We start from the raw sequence: 20,683 nt of genomic DNA, 5'->3' as shown, positions 1-20,683 counted from the left end.
GTAATTATCACCTCCTTAAAACTAGCAACTGAAGATATTAGGACAGAGATCCTACGGATAATCCAACATATTAGGGATGAGAAAAACTCTTTTCGTACGAGGCAAATCTGAAGCACAAAGGTCATGGGCGTTACACTCAAAACAATTTTATGTAACATTGTGCACTATATAAGGACAAAAAAACCTTCTTTCATAAGGAATAATTCTGGGGCATCTCATCAACCTAATGATCTCGCCAAAGACTTTCTTGCCATTTCCGACAGCAAAAGTGATGTTGAAAAAATTCGTCCACTCCCTTTAGTCCACTTCAACAGGTTACACCAGTATGCACCTCTATGTGGCTTAGTTTTGCAGTCTCTAGTATCTTACTGCGCACCTCTCTACCATAACCCTGCTCCAGAAAAAAGCTTTCTCTTCTGCAAGGAATCTCCATTTCCATTTTGCAAGGACCTGGCATTGTTGAAGACTCCAATGGACTTGATTCCCAAACCACCCTTCGCCAAAAGGGCTGACTTTGCCCCAGGCTATGAGGTGAAATTTCTTAAAATCGTCTTTATCTCCCCCAGAGTGAACTGCATTTCAGAGAATTATTACTCTTTTGATAACATTGGCTGGAATTGGGAAAAGGGGCAAGTAAATCCTTAAATTAGAAAAGACCATATGAGTAGTGTAAGTCTTCTACCCTTAGACAAGGAGCAGTTTCGCCAACCAAAATGCTTTTATCCTTGATCTTGGCACCGAGTGGATACCCAGATAGTTGATAGGGAGAGAAGCCACTTTAGAGTAAAGAATATAAGCAAATTTGTCACGAGATACAACGTCATCCAAACCATCACTCTGCCTGAGATCCCTAGAAGCAAGAAAGAAATCTGAAGGTTTCCCTTTTAACAATAATAGCAAAAACAAATAGTCATATCGAAGTTTTTCATTTCTCTCTAAAAGCCATATCCTTCATAAGGTGGTAGAAAAGAAGGCTTCCAGACATGATCAAGCGTTCTTATAAGCTCCCACATCTTTGAGTTTCAAATACCTGGTTGTTTTCTTCTTTGGTGAGTTTGACTTGTATTGTAAATGTCTGGACTTATCTGCTTCTGGTACTTATCACCTGCATGAATTGTTACTAAAAGTTCTGATTTGAACTTACTGTAATTAGTCAGAAAACTTAATTGATTGATCTCTCATAAAATGTCGGAAGATTTCCATTCTCTCCTGGGAGCACTTGAACTGATCATGTCCTAATCTTAAAAATTCACTTGGTTATCATTTTCACAAATTCTGTGTGAAATTTTCCCGCCATTTTCCTCTGCATAGTGTATCTAAGGTAATCAACGTACTTTATCTTCTTGTACAGTCTGGGTGATTATTCTTAACGTCCACCATTGATTCCACTGGAGCAATTTCCTCTTCATCTTCTGGAAATATAAATGCTGCTATTGACATTCTTGCTTTCTTCTCGTTTGTTACGGCTCCGTGCTCAATGCTTCTATGCACACGAGTCCTCCACACCTGAATAATATGTACTTAAAAATATATTTTCCAAAGGAAAGTAATAAGTTGTAATGAATTATTCCAAATTGAACGAATAAGAATTAGAATCACGCAATTTTTTATGTATATTGTATATTAAAAAGAGGAATCTTTTGTTTTACTTGTATGGCCGTAGGCGTTTCAAGCTTCATCAATATGTCGGTTCCAGATTCAAGTGGTTACGTAAGATTCCAAAAGTATTATTCTTTGGGTAACGAAACAAATGATTTACGTTTATTGCGTTGAACTCATTGGTCAATAAGTTCTTTTGTAATCAATAGTAGGTTGTAATTGAAACAACGACTCTAGGGATAGGTTTCACTGGAATCCGTCCTTGTTGGTGCCTATTTTGCAGGTCAGCGATCTTATCATCTTGCAGAAGCAAGGTTATGGTGGTTGCATCAGAATGTGGGCTAACCACAAGAACAAGATCAGGCCTTGAGCAAGCTGGGTAATAGTTCATCCTCATGGCCTGTTTCAGGCCACTGCAGTTTTCATGTTAGGCATTACTTCTTCTGTCACTCCATGATTTGTCGTCATCAATTAAGACCATGTTTATGATTAGCATCCAAATGCATAAAAATACAATACGTGAATTAAGCAAACCAAATACGTCCCATGAGTAGGCAGGATACAGAAAATATATCTGAAAGAAACCCAATTCTTCCTGGCAGAATCCGGCTTTCTTCTCTCATCTTCATCTCCTCTCGCAAGCAAGGAGAAATCAATGGTTGGGATATCATTTGGTGACAAAGGAGACAGCTCGTGGTCTAGTGGCCTATGTTTGAGTTCTTGACTGTATTTTTCAGGAGCAGACTTTGGATCAATCCTTGCCATTCTCGAATTATTTTTTGTGTTCTGAGATTTAAGTTTCTGTGCAACTTGAAGAGCGTACTTGTCCAAATTAACTCAACATGTTCATAATTTTATATTCGAAAAGTTATTTAAAAGAGATTTAAACCTAAGTGAAATGGATTAATCTTTTGGGTAGAATTATATTTTTGAATATAAAATCAAATTGATATGGGCGTAATTGCAGGTAATTTTGAATTTAAAACTTAATTTTGGTTGACATTCCTTGAAAATAAAATTGACCCTTTGATTAAGCAGAGCCTTGTAAGTAATGAACCATTGTCAAACATAGAGCTTAACTGAGTACAACATACTTTGCTCACAGACAATATTACTGAAATTGATCCGGAAACTTACAATTGACCCACCCATTACAGAATAAGAACATATAATCTAGTAAACATCAATGTTCTAGCTAATCTATAGAGATTAATATAATTTCCTTAAGTTGGAGGGCAAAATGTAATGACATAGCGGGGTGCCCTACAAGTATGGAGGCTACTAGAATCATCATAAGCATAACTATAAGCTTTAGGACATATGGCCTTAAACAGACGAGCAAACACAGAAGGCTTACAGCTTTTAGGATTAGCAAACTCCCCTGTGCAACAATACCGATCTGTTCTAGCAGCCAGACAAGCACTTTTACACCCGACAACTTTCCCTTCTCTTTTCACTGCCAGAGCAGCCGGGCAGCAAACATTCAAATCAGCTTCACAGGCAGCCACTCCGCAGCCAACTTCGCCACCTACAGGCGCCATAGACACGGGGATATTGAACCCATCAACCAGGCTGACATCGTAGAAATGAATGGGGGATTTTGATGTCCCAAGTGTCATCTCAACTAGTGTTGCTGGCGGTTTGCCTCCTGTACCTTGACACTTTAAAAGGCCAGCACAGTCTCCTGTCTGGCACGAGCCTTTCCCAGTCTTTTCGTTGAAACAGCAGCCTTGTCTAGGCCAGATCCTGCCTGACCATTGCTCAGGAACCTCCAGGACTATCTGCTCACCGCTGCAGAGAAGAAAACCACCTTCAGCAGGAGTCTGATGGCCGGCATTGCCAAGCAGTCCAGGCCATATGCTTTCCTTACAGTTGTTCACTAATATAAGCTGGGTTCCACCTGCACAGAATTTAACAACATTAATTAGCAATTATTCCTTGATGAGTATTGGAGAAGATCAAATTTAATCCCCTCGACTAACCCACCAGAATGGTTCAGTACCTGCTGAGGAGAGAGAGATGATGGATACAATGGAGATGAGGAAGAAGAGGAAGAGATTTGAGGAAGAAGCCATTGTGATTTTAGTAGTTAATCTTGAGTTGTGACTTCTGTGTTTTATTTATAAATCCAAAGTTTCCTTCTTTTCAGCCATTAGAAAAGGCTTTGGAGAATTGAAACAACAGCAGCACGTGTGAAGAACGGTTTGCCAACTGAGAGTTGAGTGGATGCATGTTTCCTCCCCCCACTAACTTTAAAGATCTGGCTCCATTTCTCCACAAATACATTTATTTTACTCGATGCTTCTTTTTAGTGCTCAATATATATAATCCCAAAATCTTATGATTATAATTCTTTTTATCAATGTTAACAAGTATGATGATATACGCATGAGGTGATTGGTTACTGAGGAGCAGCCAAGTGGAGATTAGAGTTGCAATTAAACCTAACTACATATAATTATCATTATCTTCATCGAGAGATTTGGATTAGAAGGGTGATTGGAGGATACAATGACATGGGCAAAAGTGCTTTTTTGCTATAAATAATACAAACTTTTTTTACCCAAAATCGGTTTTCAAAGCAAAAAGAGATTAATTAAGTATAAATAAATAATAATCTACAGGATCCCATCATAGCTCCCACTTTGCATTCAATCACTTTCTAATTAAGCTGGCATGAGATTCTTTGGCTTTTTCCCACCAAACCAAACTATAATTTGTACAGAAAATTGCTTACTTTTTTGTGGGTATCTTGACAAAAAGTTTTGATTGAAAAAAAGTTAACAAAAGGGTCGAGAAATTTATGAATTTCATATCATGTTTAAATATTTTCAACTTAATTCAATATAATTCATTCTTAATTTCTTAAAAAAGGTTATTTTATATGATTAATGTTATATATATATATATATATATATTTGAGATCGTAAGCTAAAATCTCATAAACAGAATAAGAAAGATGCTATAATAAAGAATGAACTAAGAAATGATGGAGTTCTTTTACAATATTCGTCCCAATTGAAAAGGTTTTTCTTTGCAAATATATGAGCCACTTCATTATAAAGACAAAAAATAATCTAAAAAACAAAAATAAAATGCATTATATGGCTAAGGGAAAGAGGTGATTGGTGTTAAATTGATTGTTTAAATTCATTATTAAATATAAGTTTGTCTTACTAATATCATAAATATATTTGTTTTAGTATTTTTTTTATTAAATTCATGGAAAATTTTTTGTCTTTATTTATATGGATTAAATTGTTTTAGTTAACAAAGTGAATTAATTTTGCTATTAGTATATAAACTAGAAAAAAAAAATTAATCTTTTTTTACAACTTAAATTTATTTCAATTACAATATTCAATATGATGTTTAATTAATTTAAAATAATAATTGAATTACTATCATTTTTCAATTTAGTAGATCAATGAATATCATGAAAACCTTTTGATGCATAAACTATATATTTTATAAATAAAATTGGAATACATTTTATTATGATTTTATAGTTTTAATTAAATAATATTTTTTTATACAAAATGATGAATGTGAAAAATTCAAGGGCCCTAAACCAAAACCTATGGCCTGTTTGGCAACTGCCTTAATTGGTAGCTGACGGTACCTGAACCTGATCCCTTGTTTGGTTCCTAGGAAAATAAAGGGAAAAAAATGACTCTACTTTCCTCAATTCTTCACAGACGAATCCCCTCCCAAAGATCCCACCTTTACTCTAAATTTTCATGTTATACCAGAGAATTCTCTAACAGAGACACAACTATACCGGTCATGACTCGAAACAACTGCCGGTTCCAGTGCGGTCACCGGCCGGTCTAGTCTCTGCACTTTTCTCCGATTCTCTTTTTTAAAAAGCATCAACCAACTCCGGGTGATACGCAACTGGAAGTTCCGGTTTCTCTGTTACTAAAACCGGTCCGCTTCCCCTATTGACCGGATCACCCGGTAAACCCGGAGCTGATGATATCATAATAGTTCAACCAACCGGCTGCTAACCCTTGCCCTAACCCGTCTATCCGGTTGATAAAGTCTGGGTTTTTATAACTTCCGTAACTCGGGTTCTCTTCTCCGCTGAACAAAACCTCCTTTAGCTTTCAAATAGAAGACCCAAGTAAGCTTTTTTCCCTCTCTTTCTTTTTTCTTAAAAGTACTAATTTTTTTACGGGTTTATTTTGTTACTACTAGTATTGCATTTATTTGGGGCGGGGGTTAAAGTAAACCCTTTTTGGTTAATTTGATGTTGCTAGGTTTATTCTTAATGTTATCTGGTCTATAAGACAATAATTTTCATGGTTTTGTTAAGGTCTTCTATGGTGGGTGTGTGTATATAGGTTGTTGTAATAATGGCATCACCTGATATGGAACCAATACCCATAACATCACAGAAACATGACCCGGCATGGAAACACTGTCTGATGTATAAGAACGGAGACAGGATACAGTTAAAGTGTGTGTATTGTGGGAAGATGTTTAAAGGGGGTGGGATTCATAGGATTAAGGAACACTTAGCTGGTCACAAGGGCAATGCTTCGACTTGTTTACGTGTTCCACCTGATGTTCGTCTTACAATGCAAGAAAGTTTAGATGGGGTTGTAGTCAAGAAGAGAAAGAAACAGAAGATTGCGGAGGAGATAACGAGTACTGCCTTAGTTGCTACTGAGACAGACACTTTTGGTAATCAGTGTGATATTGATGTTAATACAGGGCTGCAATTGATTGGAGTTCCGAGCACGATTGAGCCCACTTCTAGTTTATTAGTTAACAATGAAGGTACAGTTAATAGTAGCGGAGATAGGAGAAAGAGAGGGAGACCGAAACTTTCCTCAGTCAATGCCAATGATGTTGTTGTTAATGGTGTTGAGTATGGTGCAAGAAGGATGAGCAATAATATTCATATGGCGATAGGACGGTTTTTATATGATATTGGTGCACCTCTAGATGCTGTGAACTCGGTGTATTTCCAGCCAATGGTTGATGCCATTGCGTCTGGAGGAGCAGAAGTCGTGCTGCCAACAAATCAAGATCTTCGGGGTTGGATATTGAAGAATTCAGTTGAAGAAGTGAAGAATGATATTGAGAAATTGAAGGCTGGATGGGGAAGAACTGGTTGTTCTATTTTGGTTGATCAATGGAGCACTGAAATGGGTAGAATCTTGCTAAATTTTTTGGTGTATTGTCCTGAAGGAACAGTGTTTTTGAAATCTGTAGATGCATCTGGGATTATAAATTCCTCTGATGCTCTCTATGAATTACTTAAGCAAGTCGTAGAAGAAGTTGATGTGAGAAATGTGCTGCAGGTAATCACTAACATTGATGAGCAATATGTAGTTGCTGGAAGAAGATTAACAGAAACTTTCCCTACACTATACTGGACACCCTGTGCATTTCACTGCCTAGATTTGATACTTGAGGATTTTGCTAAACTGGAGTGGATAAGTGCAATAATTGAACAAGCTAGATCCATATCAAGATTTGTCTATAATCATAGTGTGGTTTTGAATATGCTCAGAAGGTATACATTTGGAAATGATATTGTAGAACTGGGACCTACTCGGTCTGCAACAAACTTTATAACATTGAACAGGATGGTTTGTCTTAAACACAATCTGCAGGCTATGGCTACCTCACAAGAATGGGTGGACTGCCCATATTCGAAGAAACCAGGGGGCTTGGAAATGTTAGATATAGTCAGTAATCAGTCATTTTGGTCTTCTTGTATCCTCATTACCCAGTTAACAAATCCTCTATTACGAGTGTTGAGAATAGTCAGCAGTGAGAAGAGACCTGCAATTGGATATGTCTATGCAGCAATATATAGGGCAAAAGAAACTATAAAGAAAGAACTCATCAAGAGGGATGATTATATGGTGTACTGGAATATTATTGATCATTGGTGGGAGCAACAATGGCATCATCCTCTTCATGGTGCAGGTTTTTTCCTTAACCCCAAGTTCTTTTATAGCATTGAAGGAGACATTTATGGTGAGATCCAGTCTGGCATGTTCGATTGCATTGAGAGATTGGTTCCTGATATAAAAGTCCAAGATAAAATTACCAAAGAGATGAATTCTTATAAGAATGCCATTGGAGATTTTGGGAGAAAAATGGCAGTTAGAGCAAGAGATACTCTGCTTCCTGGTGAGAGACCATTTTGTTATGTTTTCCTTTTCGTGAAGTTTTCAGCTAAATTTTTTCAATTAGTTTCTTAATTTTAGCCTTCTTTTTTAAAAACAATTCTAGAAGTGCCATAAAGAGGCATAATTATAAAAAAACTGCACTTCATCTCCTCCAAATATAGAGAACATGCTGCTTTTGAACAAATTATACTTTTTGCATACACATGCTACATCTTCCAAGACAGCTTGATAACAAGTCACATTACACGTTATTTAGATTATTTTAGTTATAATTTTTCGATTAAGTATGACAACCTACAACGTGCTGCATCTTAACAAATGAAGTATTTTCTTTGTTTTATGGAGCTAGTATGGTTGGCCATGCAATTTGTACTTCCTTCTTTGGATATTTCTCATTCATGTCAAAGTCAGAACATAAATTTTTTCATCAGGAGATTCTTTTTGCAGTTAGCCTATTGCCTTCTTTGAGTTTATTATATTAACGGATCTTTGTTTTTACTGTTTGTTATAGTCGAATGGTGGTCAACATACGGGGGAGGTTGCCCAAATTTGGCACGTCTGGCTGTTCGTATTCTCTCTCAAAGCTGCAGTTCTGTTGGTTATAAGCGGAACCGGATTCCTTTTGAACAAATTCATGACACTAGGAACTGTATTGAGCGTCAACGGCTTAGTGACCTTGTTTTTGCTCAGTATAATCTACGCCTGAGGCAAATGTAAGAAGATAATCCCAAATGAATATTTCATGATAGACTTAGCCAAGTGTGAGCAAACTCTTATTCTTTTACTGTCTGAATTTACTTCCAGGGGATGTAAGATGGAAGACCAAAATGTTATGGATCCCATATCATTTGATGGCATTACTACTTTGGAAGACTGGATCACAGGGAAGGATGTTAGTTTGGAGGATTATGGCACTTCGGAGTGGAAGGCACTCGATCCAGTTTCTCTTAACAAAATGCTTTTAGGACCTCCAGTTGATGAAGTTGAAGAGCTAGGAGCAGGTAATTATACTTCTTCGGATCCATAAATGTCAGCGAGGAACATTTGCTCTTTATTAAGTAGCTGTTTTTTTATTGATAAGCAGGGTTTGATGACTACGAGATTTTCAATAAAATTAAAGAAGGTGAGGAGGAAAATATTGGAGACAAGGTGGGAAGTCAGTAGAATTCATCTAAGGGACAGTTTTTATTTGGGGAGTCCAAGTTGGTGACTGAAACCTATTGCTCCCTAAGCAACAACAAGAAGATAGTGCAAGTCAATTGTGTATTAGTAATACCATGATTGAAACCATTAGAATATTCTAAATTAGATTCTACCTAGGAAGTTGAGGCCACATGACAACCAACTCAGTCTCTGAAATGAAGTCTCAAATGTTTCAGCATTAGCAATTGTTGTAGATTGAGCTTGGTGGTATTATGATGAGTTCTAAATTGTTTTCTGTTCCTTGGGAACCGAATGGTTGTCTAGCTTGATTAACTTGTACTCAGATTACAGGATGTAAAAAGCTGGAGAGGGTGAAAGATCGTTCAGTCCTTTCCACATGTAAAGAGTGAAAGATCAGTGGTTTTGATATATGAACTGCAATAAGATCTTAAATGTTAAAAGCCAATGGATTTTTGACGTTGTTGTCGAGTATAGGCTGATGGGGAATGACTGGTTTTGTAGGTGGTATGTCAGATGTAAGTAATAGGATTTGCATGTTCATGAAATGTGATAAGAAAAAGGAGAAAGAAGGTGTTAAGCTTAATCTGGAGGAGGATGAAGTGGAAGATAGTTTTCATGTTGGAGTGATTTTTACCTCTATGAACTGGATTGGAATTTGCATCCAGGAGCCTATCATTTTGCTGTTGCTTGCTTGAGCATGGAAGAGAGTAGCTTATCATACATCATTAGTCAACTATTACTAAGGTTAAGACAAATGGGAATCTTCTAATGCTTGTGAAGTTGCTAAAGCTATTTTTGATTTGTTCTCTCTGTTGTTAGTCTCATTTTATTTATGATTTTACTAGTCATCTACTATTTATTAGTGTCCAATAAATTTATTATATTTTTTAAAGAACAAATTTTTGTGAATTAATACTATTTAATGTTCTTTAAAAACATAAAAAGGGCAAAGGTCCATTCAATTAACTTTTTTAAATGGAATTAATATTATTTAATTAGTGATCTAAATACAATTTAAATACTGGAATTTTTATCTCTGTCAATCCAGTATTGTGGTTTAGTTTTTCTAATCGTTTTAGAAAATAATTTTTAAGGCTTTTTTGGTACCTAAAAATATTTGATAGTCCCTTTTTTTTTTTGTAAATTAATATGTTTTATGCATATATTAGAGTTGCAGTGAGATGAACAATGTACAAATAAAATAATTTAAGAAAAATATTTAAAATTTTCTAATTCTATTTTTATTTTTGTTATAATATTTTTTAAAAACTAATTTGTATTATTTATCAACCAAATACTTTATAAACTTTGGAAAACATTTTAACATACCAACATAGTTTTATTTTTTTTAGAGAATATTTATTCGTAAAATATTATAGAAGTTTAAGGTTAAAAAAAGTTTAGAAATAGAAGAAAAATTTTAAAAAATAAAAATTAACAACTTTAAGCCTAAATTAGAACGAAGTTAATAATTAATTTAAAAAAAAAAAAACAAAAGGTTCAAATTTTGCAATTATTATTAGTTGCAGGTTTGTCTATTTGAATGGTAGTGTTTCCATCTCTTTGTAAGACTAGATATGCATTCAATAAAACTTAACAATCTTGCCTCGAAAAATTAAGAATCAAGATAAATTCATCTAGCACTGAAGCAAGTTTTAGCCTCTAGTCTTCTTTCCATTGTTAGATTCTTCAAAAACATGTCTTGAGATGTGTATTTAAGAAATCTAACCACTGAGTTGTGGTGATTCGATTCGATATAAACTCTAGTAGACTAAAGGAATATGCCAAAAGAAAAACAAAACTGCAATTGCAGATAAATTACTACCTTCCACCATTTCTACCAGCAAGAAACGAAGAAAGTGATGAAGCTGGACCTGGCTGAGCATCAAAATAAGAAGAATTTGTATATGAATTCACATAATCTTGAGACTGTATATCACCACCAACATTACCTTTCTTTCTATCAAATGCATCAGCTGCTGCCACTACCTCAGCAAAGGGCACTTCCCTTTCCAATAACCTTACCACCTCCCTCATTGTAGGCCTTGCCTCTGCTGCATTGTTAGAGCACATTAACCCAAGTTTCAGCACCATATCAGCCTCAACCTCATCAAACTCACCCTTTAATCTTAGGTCAACCACCTCAAGGACTGAACCATTTCGCCATCTGTCCCAGACCCAGTCCACCAATATGAGCTCCTCGAGTAATGCCTTGGGCTCTACGGGTCTTCTCCCACACACAACTTCGAGCATCAGTGCCCCAAATGCAAACACGTCAGAACTTGTTGTTGGCTTGCCTGAGCGTGTGAGCTCTGGAGCAAGGTAACCCAATGTGCCTACAACCCTTGTTGTGCTTGGATTGCCATCATGCTCATATAGCCTGGCTAGACCAAAGTCACCAAGTCTGCCATTCAGCTCAGAGTCTAACAACACGTTTCCTGCTTTGATGTCTCTGTGAATCACAGCCTTCTCCCATTCCTCGTGCAAATATAAAAGCCCTGAGGCAACTCCTTTGATGATCTTGAACCTCTGTTCCCAGTTGAGAATTGCTATTGGTTCATCAAAAAGGTACTTGTCCAAGCTCCCATTAGGCATGTAATCATAGACAAGCAGCAAATTTCCTCCTCGCCGACACCATCCAAATAGCTGAACCAGATTTCTATGGCGTAAATGACCTATACTCTCAATCTCAGACAAGAACTCTTTCAACCCTTGTTTAGATTCATGAGAGATTCTCTTGACAGCAACTTGGGTGTTGGAGTTAGGCAGTTTCCCTTTATAAACCTTGCCAAATCCACCAAACCCCAGTAGTTCTCTGTCTCTAAAACCCTTCGTAGCTGTCTTGAGTTCTTCGTAAGAGAACCTATGAGGACCAACACCCAGCTCCCAATCTTCAATCATGTCCGCATTTTTTATCTTTCTGATGAGGTAAATTGCCAACCCAGCAGCCACGATAATCAAAAGAGAGGCTGAAAGGGAAACAGCAAGAATCAAACCAAGATAGCTCTTTCCAGGACCAGGAAGAGAAGGAAGTGAAGACAGAGGCAGAGATTCAGCTTCACCACTCATGTTAAAGCTCCAACCTAGTATGTAATGTGAGCTTGTAAGCGAATCACCAGTTGAAGAAGAGAAGCCAACGTACATATTTTCTCCCAGAATTGGTGACAGATCCACATCAAATGACAGAATTGGCAACTTGGGTTTTGTTGAAAATGGTGAAAGCTTGACTTCCAATCGATTTTTGGTCGAATCATAATCAATCCAAGCTTGCAAAACCTTACCACTCTTAAGGTCAAGCTTCTGCTTCGTTCCATTTTCGACAAAATAGGCAGCAGGAACTGAGGCATTGGACTCCACGCTGTTTATATCAATGCCTACATGATCATGATCACCTCTATGACTAAACCCATCCTTCACAGTATCAAACTCAACTGCAAGAATATGGTTGGAGAAGTTCCCCATATTGGTAGCGTTGAGCAGACCCAAGTAGTCCGCGGGAAGAGAGCCCGGAAGCGTTTTTGAAGGGGAGATGGTGAAAGCGAAGCCATGGCCGCCCAGCTTCGGGTAAGCAGGATCTATGGCAAAAGCAAAAGCCGTAGAAAAAGAGAGAGCTTTTCCATATGTGCTGTTCTTGAACTTGATTTGCGACGAATAAAATGCATGGCCGATTAAACGCCGAGTAGTGTTTGTTAAGTGAAGGAGACCCTTCTTGTCAATCTCTGCAACTCCATTTAAGCTCATGTTGGTATCTGCATCATGGAATCCGTTGAAGACGAACTCGTCGAACTGCGAGAAAACAAGGTGGTTGGGGAAAAGAAGAAAGACCCAGAAAATTAGAAAGAGCTCTTGTGCCATGCAGTCGTTAGTTTTTTCTGTATCAAATTGTATTGAAGGTAGAATCTTTTGCAAATATTAATGGTTAGAGATGAGTTTGAATGTGACTAAAATGGTGGGAAACAGGGTTTTTCGTTAAAGAATTTTCTGGTTAGGGTTTATGCAAAAGAAAAGAGACTGTATTGGTGCAGAAGGAACATCTCACACGGGATTGCAGACTGATATTGTAGGCAACCAAGTAACTAGAAGCCATTTTGAAGCTCAGCCTTCAGAACTCCATTTTAAGATAAAAATTCCCACTTTTGCCATTTCTTTTGGGCCCTTATAATTCAACTTAAATTATCTTTCTGCCTCCCAAATTAACAGTTTTTTTAGTGTTGATAGTACTAACGGGTTCGATCTGCAAAACCTGATTTTAAGTGTTGACCATGAAAAGTTGACAATAGAGGCGTGGATGAAGAGGATGTCGGTTACACAGGAAAAATCACCTGTGGAGTGAGTATGGGACGCAGAGAGTCGCAGCTAATCAACTAGAAATCCGCCACGTGGCAATTAACCTGTCCCACTTATTTTATTATTTATCTTTCAAGTCTGCACAATCTCATTTTAAATATTTAAAACATGAGCTTCAATTCAGACAAGTTTATTCTCAATTTAAAAGTCAATATAATTGGGAAGCGTACTCTCTATATTAATTATTTAGATTTGATTATTTTAAATAGTAATTTAAAAGCAAAAATTTGAATATATATATATATATATATAATTGACACGAGAGAGTGTGTCGTTGAAATTGGGTTTAAAAAAATTAATATCGACATAAAAAATTTGGTTGGAAATTATAATTATGGTCAAAATTGTTGAGAATTTTGGCAGGACAAAAAAATGTGAAAGGAATGTATGGGTAGAGAAAAAGGTTAGGGGAAATGCCTGACTAAGTTTATTATATTAGTAAAGAGGATTCGATTATGTGCCTATTATTATTTAATTATTAAAATGTATAAATTTTTATAAAAAATATTTAATTTTTATTAAATTATAAATTATATTGGAACAAGAAGTTATTATGTAGTTTTAGCTTAATAGAATCATTTAAATAGTTTACAAAAAATAATTTATGTTCTCAATGCATATAATAATAAAAGCACCATGAATTATGTTCTCAATTATAATATATGATCAAGAATACATATTATACTAACTAGATTCAGATGATAAATATGTTATTTTTTGTTGAATAATAAAAATTTTTGGTTTACTTTTAATGCCGTGAATAATAATAATTTCGTTGCGATAATTAAAATTACAGGGTTTTTTTTTTCGGTGCATTAACTATTTTCTTGCAATGCAAAAAACAAAAAGATCAAATGATGAAACACTTCCATAAGATCATAGTTTACATTACCACACAAAATTAGGATACAAATCCATTAGAAAAGAAAACAGACTTTTTCGAAGAAAAAAAAAAGGAAAAGAGAGAGAGGAAAAAAAGGGGGAAATAAAGAGAATATTGTGATTAAAACTTCATTTCACAATTGCTTGTGTGATTAATTCTTCTTCTTCTTCATCAGGTTGGACCCATTTACTAGAACTTGTGAATAGAGCTTGGCATGATTAAAATTTTCCAGTGTTCATGGCATCCCGGTTGGCATCACCAAGAGCTGCCTCCTTGAGGTAGGTGTCAGCTAATTGAACTCTCTTCACATTCTCTTGCTCTTGCACAAGCATGTTACCGTACTCGAGAAGCTTCTCGATTGTCATCGTTGGTTGCTCGAATGTTGGGGGTCCTTCCAATGAGTTTACAAGCTTCTTTCCAACACCCTCAACTCCAACACCCGAGATCCACTTTCTCACTTCATCATCGTACACTCTTGCCCTAAGAGCCCCGAAGAAATCTGAGGAAACAAACACAACCAACCAAAAGCATTTTTATTACTCATATCCATTATGCTGTGTAACTGTTGTTGGATAAAATTAAACCATTCTACACAAGAATGATCCAATATTTCATATGTATATGTACAATTTTGAAAGTTATAACATTTTAGATCGTATTTTCCTACACAATGTAAATCTTAATTTAATATAGTGAAATCAAGGTACATTAAAACATAAATAAATAAGCATGTTGTCTAGATTCAAACCTATATATTATATGACTCAAGAACTTAAAACCAAGATGGGATAACGGAGGATGAGTTAAGTTACCAATGGATTGACCAGGGAAGGTGTCAACAAGCTTGACAATGTCATCATCAGGGACATTATCGCTTCTAAAAATTCCTTTGCAGACACCAATCCGATCCTCACGAGTAGGTGCCCAGTAAAATTTCTCCATACGACCATCACGGATGAGAGGAGCGTACAAAGTTGAGAAATCGTTACCAGTAACGATGATCGGGACACGAGGGTTCTCCTGCTTGTTGTACATACCAGGGAGCTGGACATTTGTTGGGTTATCAGCAATGTTCATTAGTGTAGCATTAACCATCTGGTTGTTAACAGTGTACTGTGTGGTTCCACCAAGTCGACCAGCTCCTGCATCGAGATCGTTGATGAAGAGGGCACACATTTTGCCCTTCTTGATTATGTCTGCTGCCTCACGGTACCTTTGGCGGATTAGCTTGGCGGGTTCTCCGGCATTCCCACTTTCCAATTCTCCGGCGCTCATCATGATAGGGCTGAAGATTGATTGAAGAAGAACATATGTCAATATGTTGGTTTCTTGTGTTACAAGAAAATAAAACGTACTCACTTGATTCCCATCTTGGCAAAGACGAGTTCACATTGGAAAGATTTTCCCTGTCCTTTCCCTCCCCAGATACCCAAAATGAGAGGAACCTGTGGCCCATTTTCAGAAAAAGAAAAATTCAACCAAAGCACTTTTGTCCATCAAATAATTTCAAGTTAGCAACTTTTTTAACTCCTGAACTATATAAACAAAGTAGAAAATATATATTGATTGATGTATCTGTGAAGACATTAGACTCTGCGTGTGTGTGTGTGTGTGTGTGTGTACCTTGATGCTGGGAAGGCTCATGAAGTTCTTGGTGATGTGAACAACCAGTTTGTCCATGAAAGCAGGAGCAATGTACAAACCACCCATGTTGTTGTCGATGTCATACCTAATTGATCAAATTCACATACAATTAAAATTTGAATTGAAGAAAATACGTGAAGCAATCTCTAACTTATGCACATATATATATATATATGTATGTATATACTAATTACGTACGTTCTAAGTCCGGTACTTAAGTATTCATAGGAGCTCATGACAGCATAGTGAGTGCCGGCGTCCTGGGGAGCCTGGAAGAGAGAATCGACCATACCCTTTCCTCTGGTAATGTCTTGCTGGTCGTCGGAAATATCGTAGGCCAGCCCTTGCCACCTGTCCTTGCTCGTTTGCTTCTCTTCGTCAATGTCTTCCGCCGCCACAATCTTGAAGCTCCCTGACGAAACCTTTCCGCTGTTCATGCTCGATCTTCCCGTCAGTTTCTTCAACCCGCTCCCCATGAAGGCTGAGCTCGGCGCCGCTGCTGATCCGCCACCGGACCCATTTAAGCTCAACTGCACCAGAACAATTAATTCCACTGTTTTAGACTAATGTACAGAATTGAAAAATGGCGGGAAAGTAATAAGATAAATGTGTGTGTGTGCGCGTATACCAGTGCTCCATTGACGGAACCAACGGTGGATATGGCAGCAGCCATCAGTGAAGGGACGGCTGAGATGTAATGAGATAGAGAGTAAAGAGAGAGTTTTTGTTTGGTGAGCTTCTGATGAGGAGAAGAGAGGAAATGGTGATAGGTGAAGGTCTTATAAGCAGAGTCAGACATGTTCAGTTCTTAACGTCCACAGGTTGAAGATTACCCTGAATGCCACGTGGCAACCGTAGGATACTTGAAGCTTCTGATTGGTTGGATGACTCTTGTAGGATTTTCTTTGCCACTTAAATAACCGGTTACCAGATTACCACACAAATTAAATTCTGGAAAATGAGGAATATATATTTATATATATATATTTGTCTTTTATGGGAATAAAAATAAAAACTTAAAAAATTAAAAAATTCAAAGATGAGATGAATAACCCATTTGTGGTTCTTCACAATTTTGTGTTCAATTTATTTATTTTAATAATTTTCACCATCATCTATTTCATAGAGGTGTATTAGAGGCTAGTGTTGTTTCAACGGGGATTGTTATGGGTTCCACATGCATACCAAAATTCGTGGGTCTAATTTTTCTAAAATATCTTGTAATTAATTATAATTTTAAATATATTTAATAGACATAAAAAATTAAAAAAAAAAAGACAAATAGAATTTTTAAATAGAAATTATTTTACACTCTCCATTTATTGAAATAATCTATATAACGGGTCTAGTAAAAAAGATGAGAAATTAAAAATAAAAATTTAGTAAATCAAGCTAAGGATTAGAAATGGGCTTCTTCTTCAATTTGTTCGTAAGATAGCCCAATTTCTTTTTATTTTTATTATTATTTTCACTTGTGGGTAATCGAATTAGTAAGTACATTATTATTATTATTATTTTTCCATACAATAACTTAATATGTATATGTGCAGTAAAAAACAGTTCATCTACGAGAAATTTGTCTCTCTTCATACACATTATGCAGTCGCAAAAAATTACATATTAAGGGCTCTAAAATATCACTTCTAATGACCTCAAAAAATTACTTACAATAACATTTTTGAAAAATAAATAATTAAGCTCTATAAATGTTTAAAAAGGTAAAGAATATTATTTTTTTCATAAAAGATTGGTATTCTCGTTTCCGTTTTCTTTTTTTTTAATAAAAAAAAATAAATTATTTTTTTTGTTATATTATATTATAATAATAGGTGTGTTGTATGTTATTTAATTAATAAATATATAAATTTATTCTTAAAAAATATAATTAACATGACATGATACTATACATTATTATATTCCAAAATAAGATTTTTTTTTTTTTTTTAAAAAAAACTATACTATAAATTCGGATTATGACTGTGAGAAGTTGAGTGACACTTTTTAATAATTAAAGTGAAATGAAAAACACATGTGAAGCTCCTCCTCCTCCTCCTAATGAAGAAAAATATATTAGTAGGTGGGTAATCATTGCTGACTAGGTAAAGAGCTCCAATTATCACACAATCAAATTACATAATTTATAACACTGAATTAAGTAAAAGAAAAAACATTAATAATTTATTCTGTAGATAATAAATAAACGGAGGTAACAAAATCTTATATTAATTAATAATCAATATGATAAACCTAATCGTCGGCTACCTGAATGGCCCAAACACAAACAATCAATGAAAACATATTTGAGTGTCTACAATGATTGATTATTTCTACCAATGTAAAGATTTATAACTTTGTAAAGTTGACAGAAGACAAATTATGTTCTTATATTTAAAAATTTTAAATAAACATTCCTAGTTAATCTTAATAGTTATCAATTAGAAAGAAAAATGGGTCATTTGCATGTTCTAATTTTCTGACAAGTGAAAAAAGAACAGTTTAGAAAATGTACCTCCTTAACAATCCGTTTGCTTAGTTATTGTGAAAAAAAAGAAAAAAAAAATGTAAATGAATACAATGAGAGCATAATTTACACTACTTATGAAGTAGATAATTATTGTTATAAAAGTGGTAAGTAAGACAAGAATTAGACGGAAGAGCATTATAATTAAGCTATGGAGGGCTAGTAACATGAGATAAGGAAAGAAAAATGATGATAGAGAAAGACACTTTCATCGTTAAACTCGAAAGCCGAAAAGCTAATTATAATTACCTCCCTCTCTCCATCAAACAACAATTTTGAAAAGACACAAAAAGTAGGTGGGTAATCACCTCAATGAATTTGGCATCTTGTCTCCCTCCCTCCCTCTCTCTGTTTTCAATCTCCACTTCTCTTTACTAATTTCCTCAAAACACATAATTTTTCATCACCTCTCTACTACCTTTGTTTTTTTTCTAATTAAACTGACTGCACTTTCTATGTTAAGTACTTCTAGAAAACACAATCTAAATATATTTTTAACAAAACTTTTTATTTTAACTCTCTATCTTTTAAGCCGCTTCAAATACTCGATTGATCTCTTTGTTTACAGAACCAGTTACGACCTTTACCAAACAATAATGACTAACAACAGCCTCTCTAACTCACCTTCCTGAAGCCATAAGGCAATTCATGCAAAATCATCTTGGGCCAATAGTTATCGTTTGACAAGCAAATTAATGATAAGACTTTAACATAAGTTACTCAACAACCCTTTTGTAAATCAACTAATATAGAATACTAAATAAACCAAGTTATCAAAGATTAATTTAAGTAGTACAAATAAATACTACGGAGGAATTATCAAACTAGGATGAAAAAGAAAAGTGAGCTATACTAAAATAAAGAATACCACACAAGAACAAGACATCAATTCTAAGAATCAGTATGCTAGTAAACAAATGTCAGCTTATAAACTATGTCTGGCATTTACTTCTTTTAAAACTTTCTTTGTGACTTCTCCATGTTCGACCAGAATAGCTTGTTTTTCCAAAAAAAAAAAAAAAGAAAAAAATTGCACACAATTTAGTGTTGATGCATAAAAAAAAAAAAAAAAAAAAACAGGGCAAGAACACCATCCTATTCTAATAAGATGAAAGTGCAGAATCGATATGTTGTAACTAAATAACAACTCGTAAAGAGGGCACCAGGCCATAAAATTTTAAGCTACTTCTCATCCAAAACTCTCAGCATCCTGTTTGGCTTGTGATTTTTCCTTTTGGCAGGGTGGGTTTAACTAAGAGATTCAATGGGTTATTGAAAGACACAAACAATTTCATCTGGTATGAATAAATTTAGTTAACAAATATTTTATAATTCTTTTACCATCTAAAATAGCCAAGCAAAGCTTCTCATCACGTGAGTTCCTCTGTTTGCAAAGAAAGTTGGATATATCCTTATTTACTACCGACCATTAGTGGCCAACAGCCAAACCTTATTGGAAATAAAATAAGCATAACAATAAAGAAGATATGCATCAAAACCTAATGCAAGGATTAAAAATTGCATAAAAATTAAGAGGGTTTACCATATCAAGACAAATAGCCATACTGAGTCATGCAGCCTATCTCCAATCCCTAAGCCATAAATTTTGCATATAAAACATAATAAATTTGTTCTCATTAGCTAAAGGAGTAAGTTTTTGGATCCATCAAGCTCCAAAACAAAAAGCTTTATTTGAACTGAAATGATAAAATATTTCTTGAAAATATCTTCAACTGGGTTACTGAGCCATAACACTAAAAGGAAGAGGAGACTCAATAACTTCATGAAGTAATGAACCTTTATCAATGTAGAACAGTGGAAAACCATCGGGACAGCTACTCATGAACTCCATATTTATTTTTCAAACTTCATTAAATACTTTGAGCTGGATTTCTATTGAACAGAGTGCTATTCGACGCTGCAATAGGAGATTAGCAGCTACACAAGTTTCTGCTACTGCCCGCATTCCAAGTCTAAAAAGATAATGAACTTTTTCTGTTTTTCACTTATCAATCAAAACTGTATCTATGTGCAATATGCAATTTGATAACATATCCGTTGTACTTGCCTTGGCAACCTATGTTCTATTTTGATGCAATTATTTCTCTCATTTAGAGCCCAACTAATGATGATGATGATTAGGTCTTCCATCAAAATCCTATTTGAAAAGAATCTCCACAAATGAAAGGCCCCTCTAGAGCATAATTTAAAAAGCTTACCCAAATTGAGAATAAAAATGTAGGCCATAAAGGAGACCTAAAAGACCACAGCTTTTTTAGCTAAAGTGAGGATGTCCCTTGGCCACTACAAAAGGAATTTCTAACCCTTTTGTAAGTCATGGTTATAAAGAGTGAATCTAAACTTCTTGTTTCT

The 20,683-nt window shown here is 35.3% G+C and overlaps 4 protein-coding genes across 6 annotated transcripts; 1 reads left to right on the top strand and 3 right to left on the bottom strand.

Moving 5' to 3' along the window:
- Positions 1 to 2,648: 2,648 nt before the first annotated feature.
- On the bottom strand, positions 2,649 to 4,029 carry LOC110824185 (thaumatin-like protein). The gene is made up of 2 exons (XM_022054753.2): positions 3,602 to 4,029; positions 2,649 to 3,499 (listed from the first exon to the last, which is right to left on the bottom strand). The coding sequence occupies exons 1-2, from the start codon at positions 3,672 to 3,674 to the stop codon at positions 2,823 to 2,825; spliced, it is 750 nt and encodes a 249-aa protein (XP_021910445.2). The 5' UTR covers positions 3,675 to 4,029; the 3' UTR covers positions 2,649 to 2,822.
- A 1,178-nt stretch (positions 4,030 to 5,207) lies between these two features.
- Positions 5,208 to 9,360, top strand: LOC110824042 (uncharacterized). Of its 3 annotated transcripts, none has more exons than XM_088212906.1 (5): positions 5,208 to 5,725; positions 5,946 to 7,752; positions 8,263 to 8,464; positions 8,556 to 8,752; positions 8,836 to 9,360. In XM_088212906.1, the coding sequence occupies exons 2-5, from the start codon at positions 5,958 to 5,960 to the stop codon at positions 8,913 to 8,915; spliced, it is 2,274 nt and encodes a 757-aa protein (XP_088069032.1). In that variant the 5' UTR covers positions 5,208 to 5,725; positions 5,946 to 5,957; the 3' UTR covers positions 8,916 to 9,360. The 3 variants fall into 3 exon arrangements, with proteins under 3 accessions (XP_088069032.1, XP_088069034.1, XP_088069033.1); XM_088212908.1 differs by having other exon boundaries at positions 5,918 to 7,752; XM_088212907.1 differs by lacking the exon at positions 5,208 to 5,725 and having other exon boundaries at positions 5,735 to 7,752.
- Positions 9,361 to 10,547: 1,187 nt separating this feature from the next.
- LOC110823931 (Concanavalin A-like lectin protein kinase family protein) lies at positions 10,548 to 13,115 on the bottom strand. Its single transcript, XM_022054434.2, has one exon. The coding sequence runs from the start codon at positions 12,768 to 12,770 to the stop codon at positions 10,737 to 10,739; it is 2,034 nt and encodes a 677-aa protein (XP_021910126.2). The 5' UTR covers positions 12,771 to 13,115; the 3' UTR covers positions 10,548 to 10,736.
- Positions 13,116 to 14,117: 1,002 nt separating this feature from the next.
- On the bottom strand, positions 14,118 to 16,577 carry LOC110824254 (ribulose bisphosphate carboxylase/oxygenase activase, chloroplastic-like). The gene is made up of 6 exons (XM_022054832.2): positions 16,418 to 16,577; positions 15,988 to 16,319; positions 15,769 to 15,874; positions 15,505 to 15,590; positions 14,958 to 15,430; positions 14,118 to 14,644 (listed from the first exon to the last, which is right to left on the bottom strand). Exons 1-6 carry the CDS (start codon positions 16,460 to 16,462, stop codon positions 14,364 to 14,366), a joined length of 1,323 nt encoding a protein of 440 aa, XP_021910524.2. The 5' UTR covers positions 16,463 to 16,577; the 3' UTR covers positions 14,118 to 14,363.
- Positions 16,578 to 20,683: the final 4,106 nt, after the last annotated feature.

Source organism: Carica papaya, chromosome 2 (genome assembly GCF_054855325.1).
Source record: "Carica papaya isolate Zhongbai chromosome 2, ASM5485532v1, whole genome shotgun sequence".
NCBI classification, from domain to species: Eukaryota; Viridiplantae; Streptophyta; class Magnoliopsida; order Brassicales; family Caricaceae; genus Carica; species Carica papaya.
Note: the sequence above shows the minus strand (reverse complement) of the source record. Positions and strands in the feature narration are given on the sequence as shown.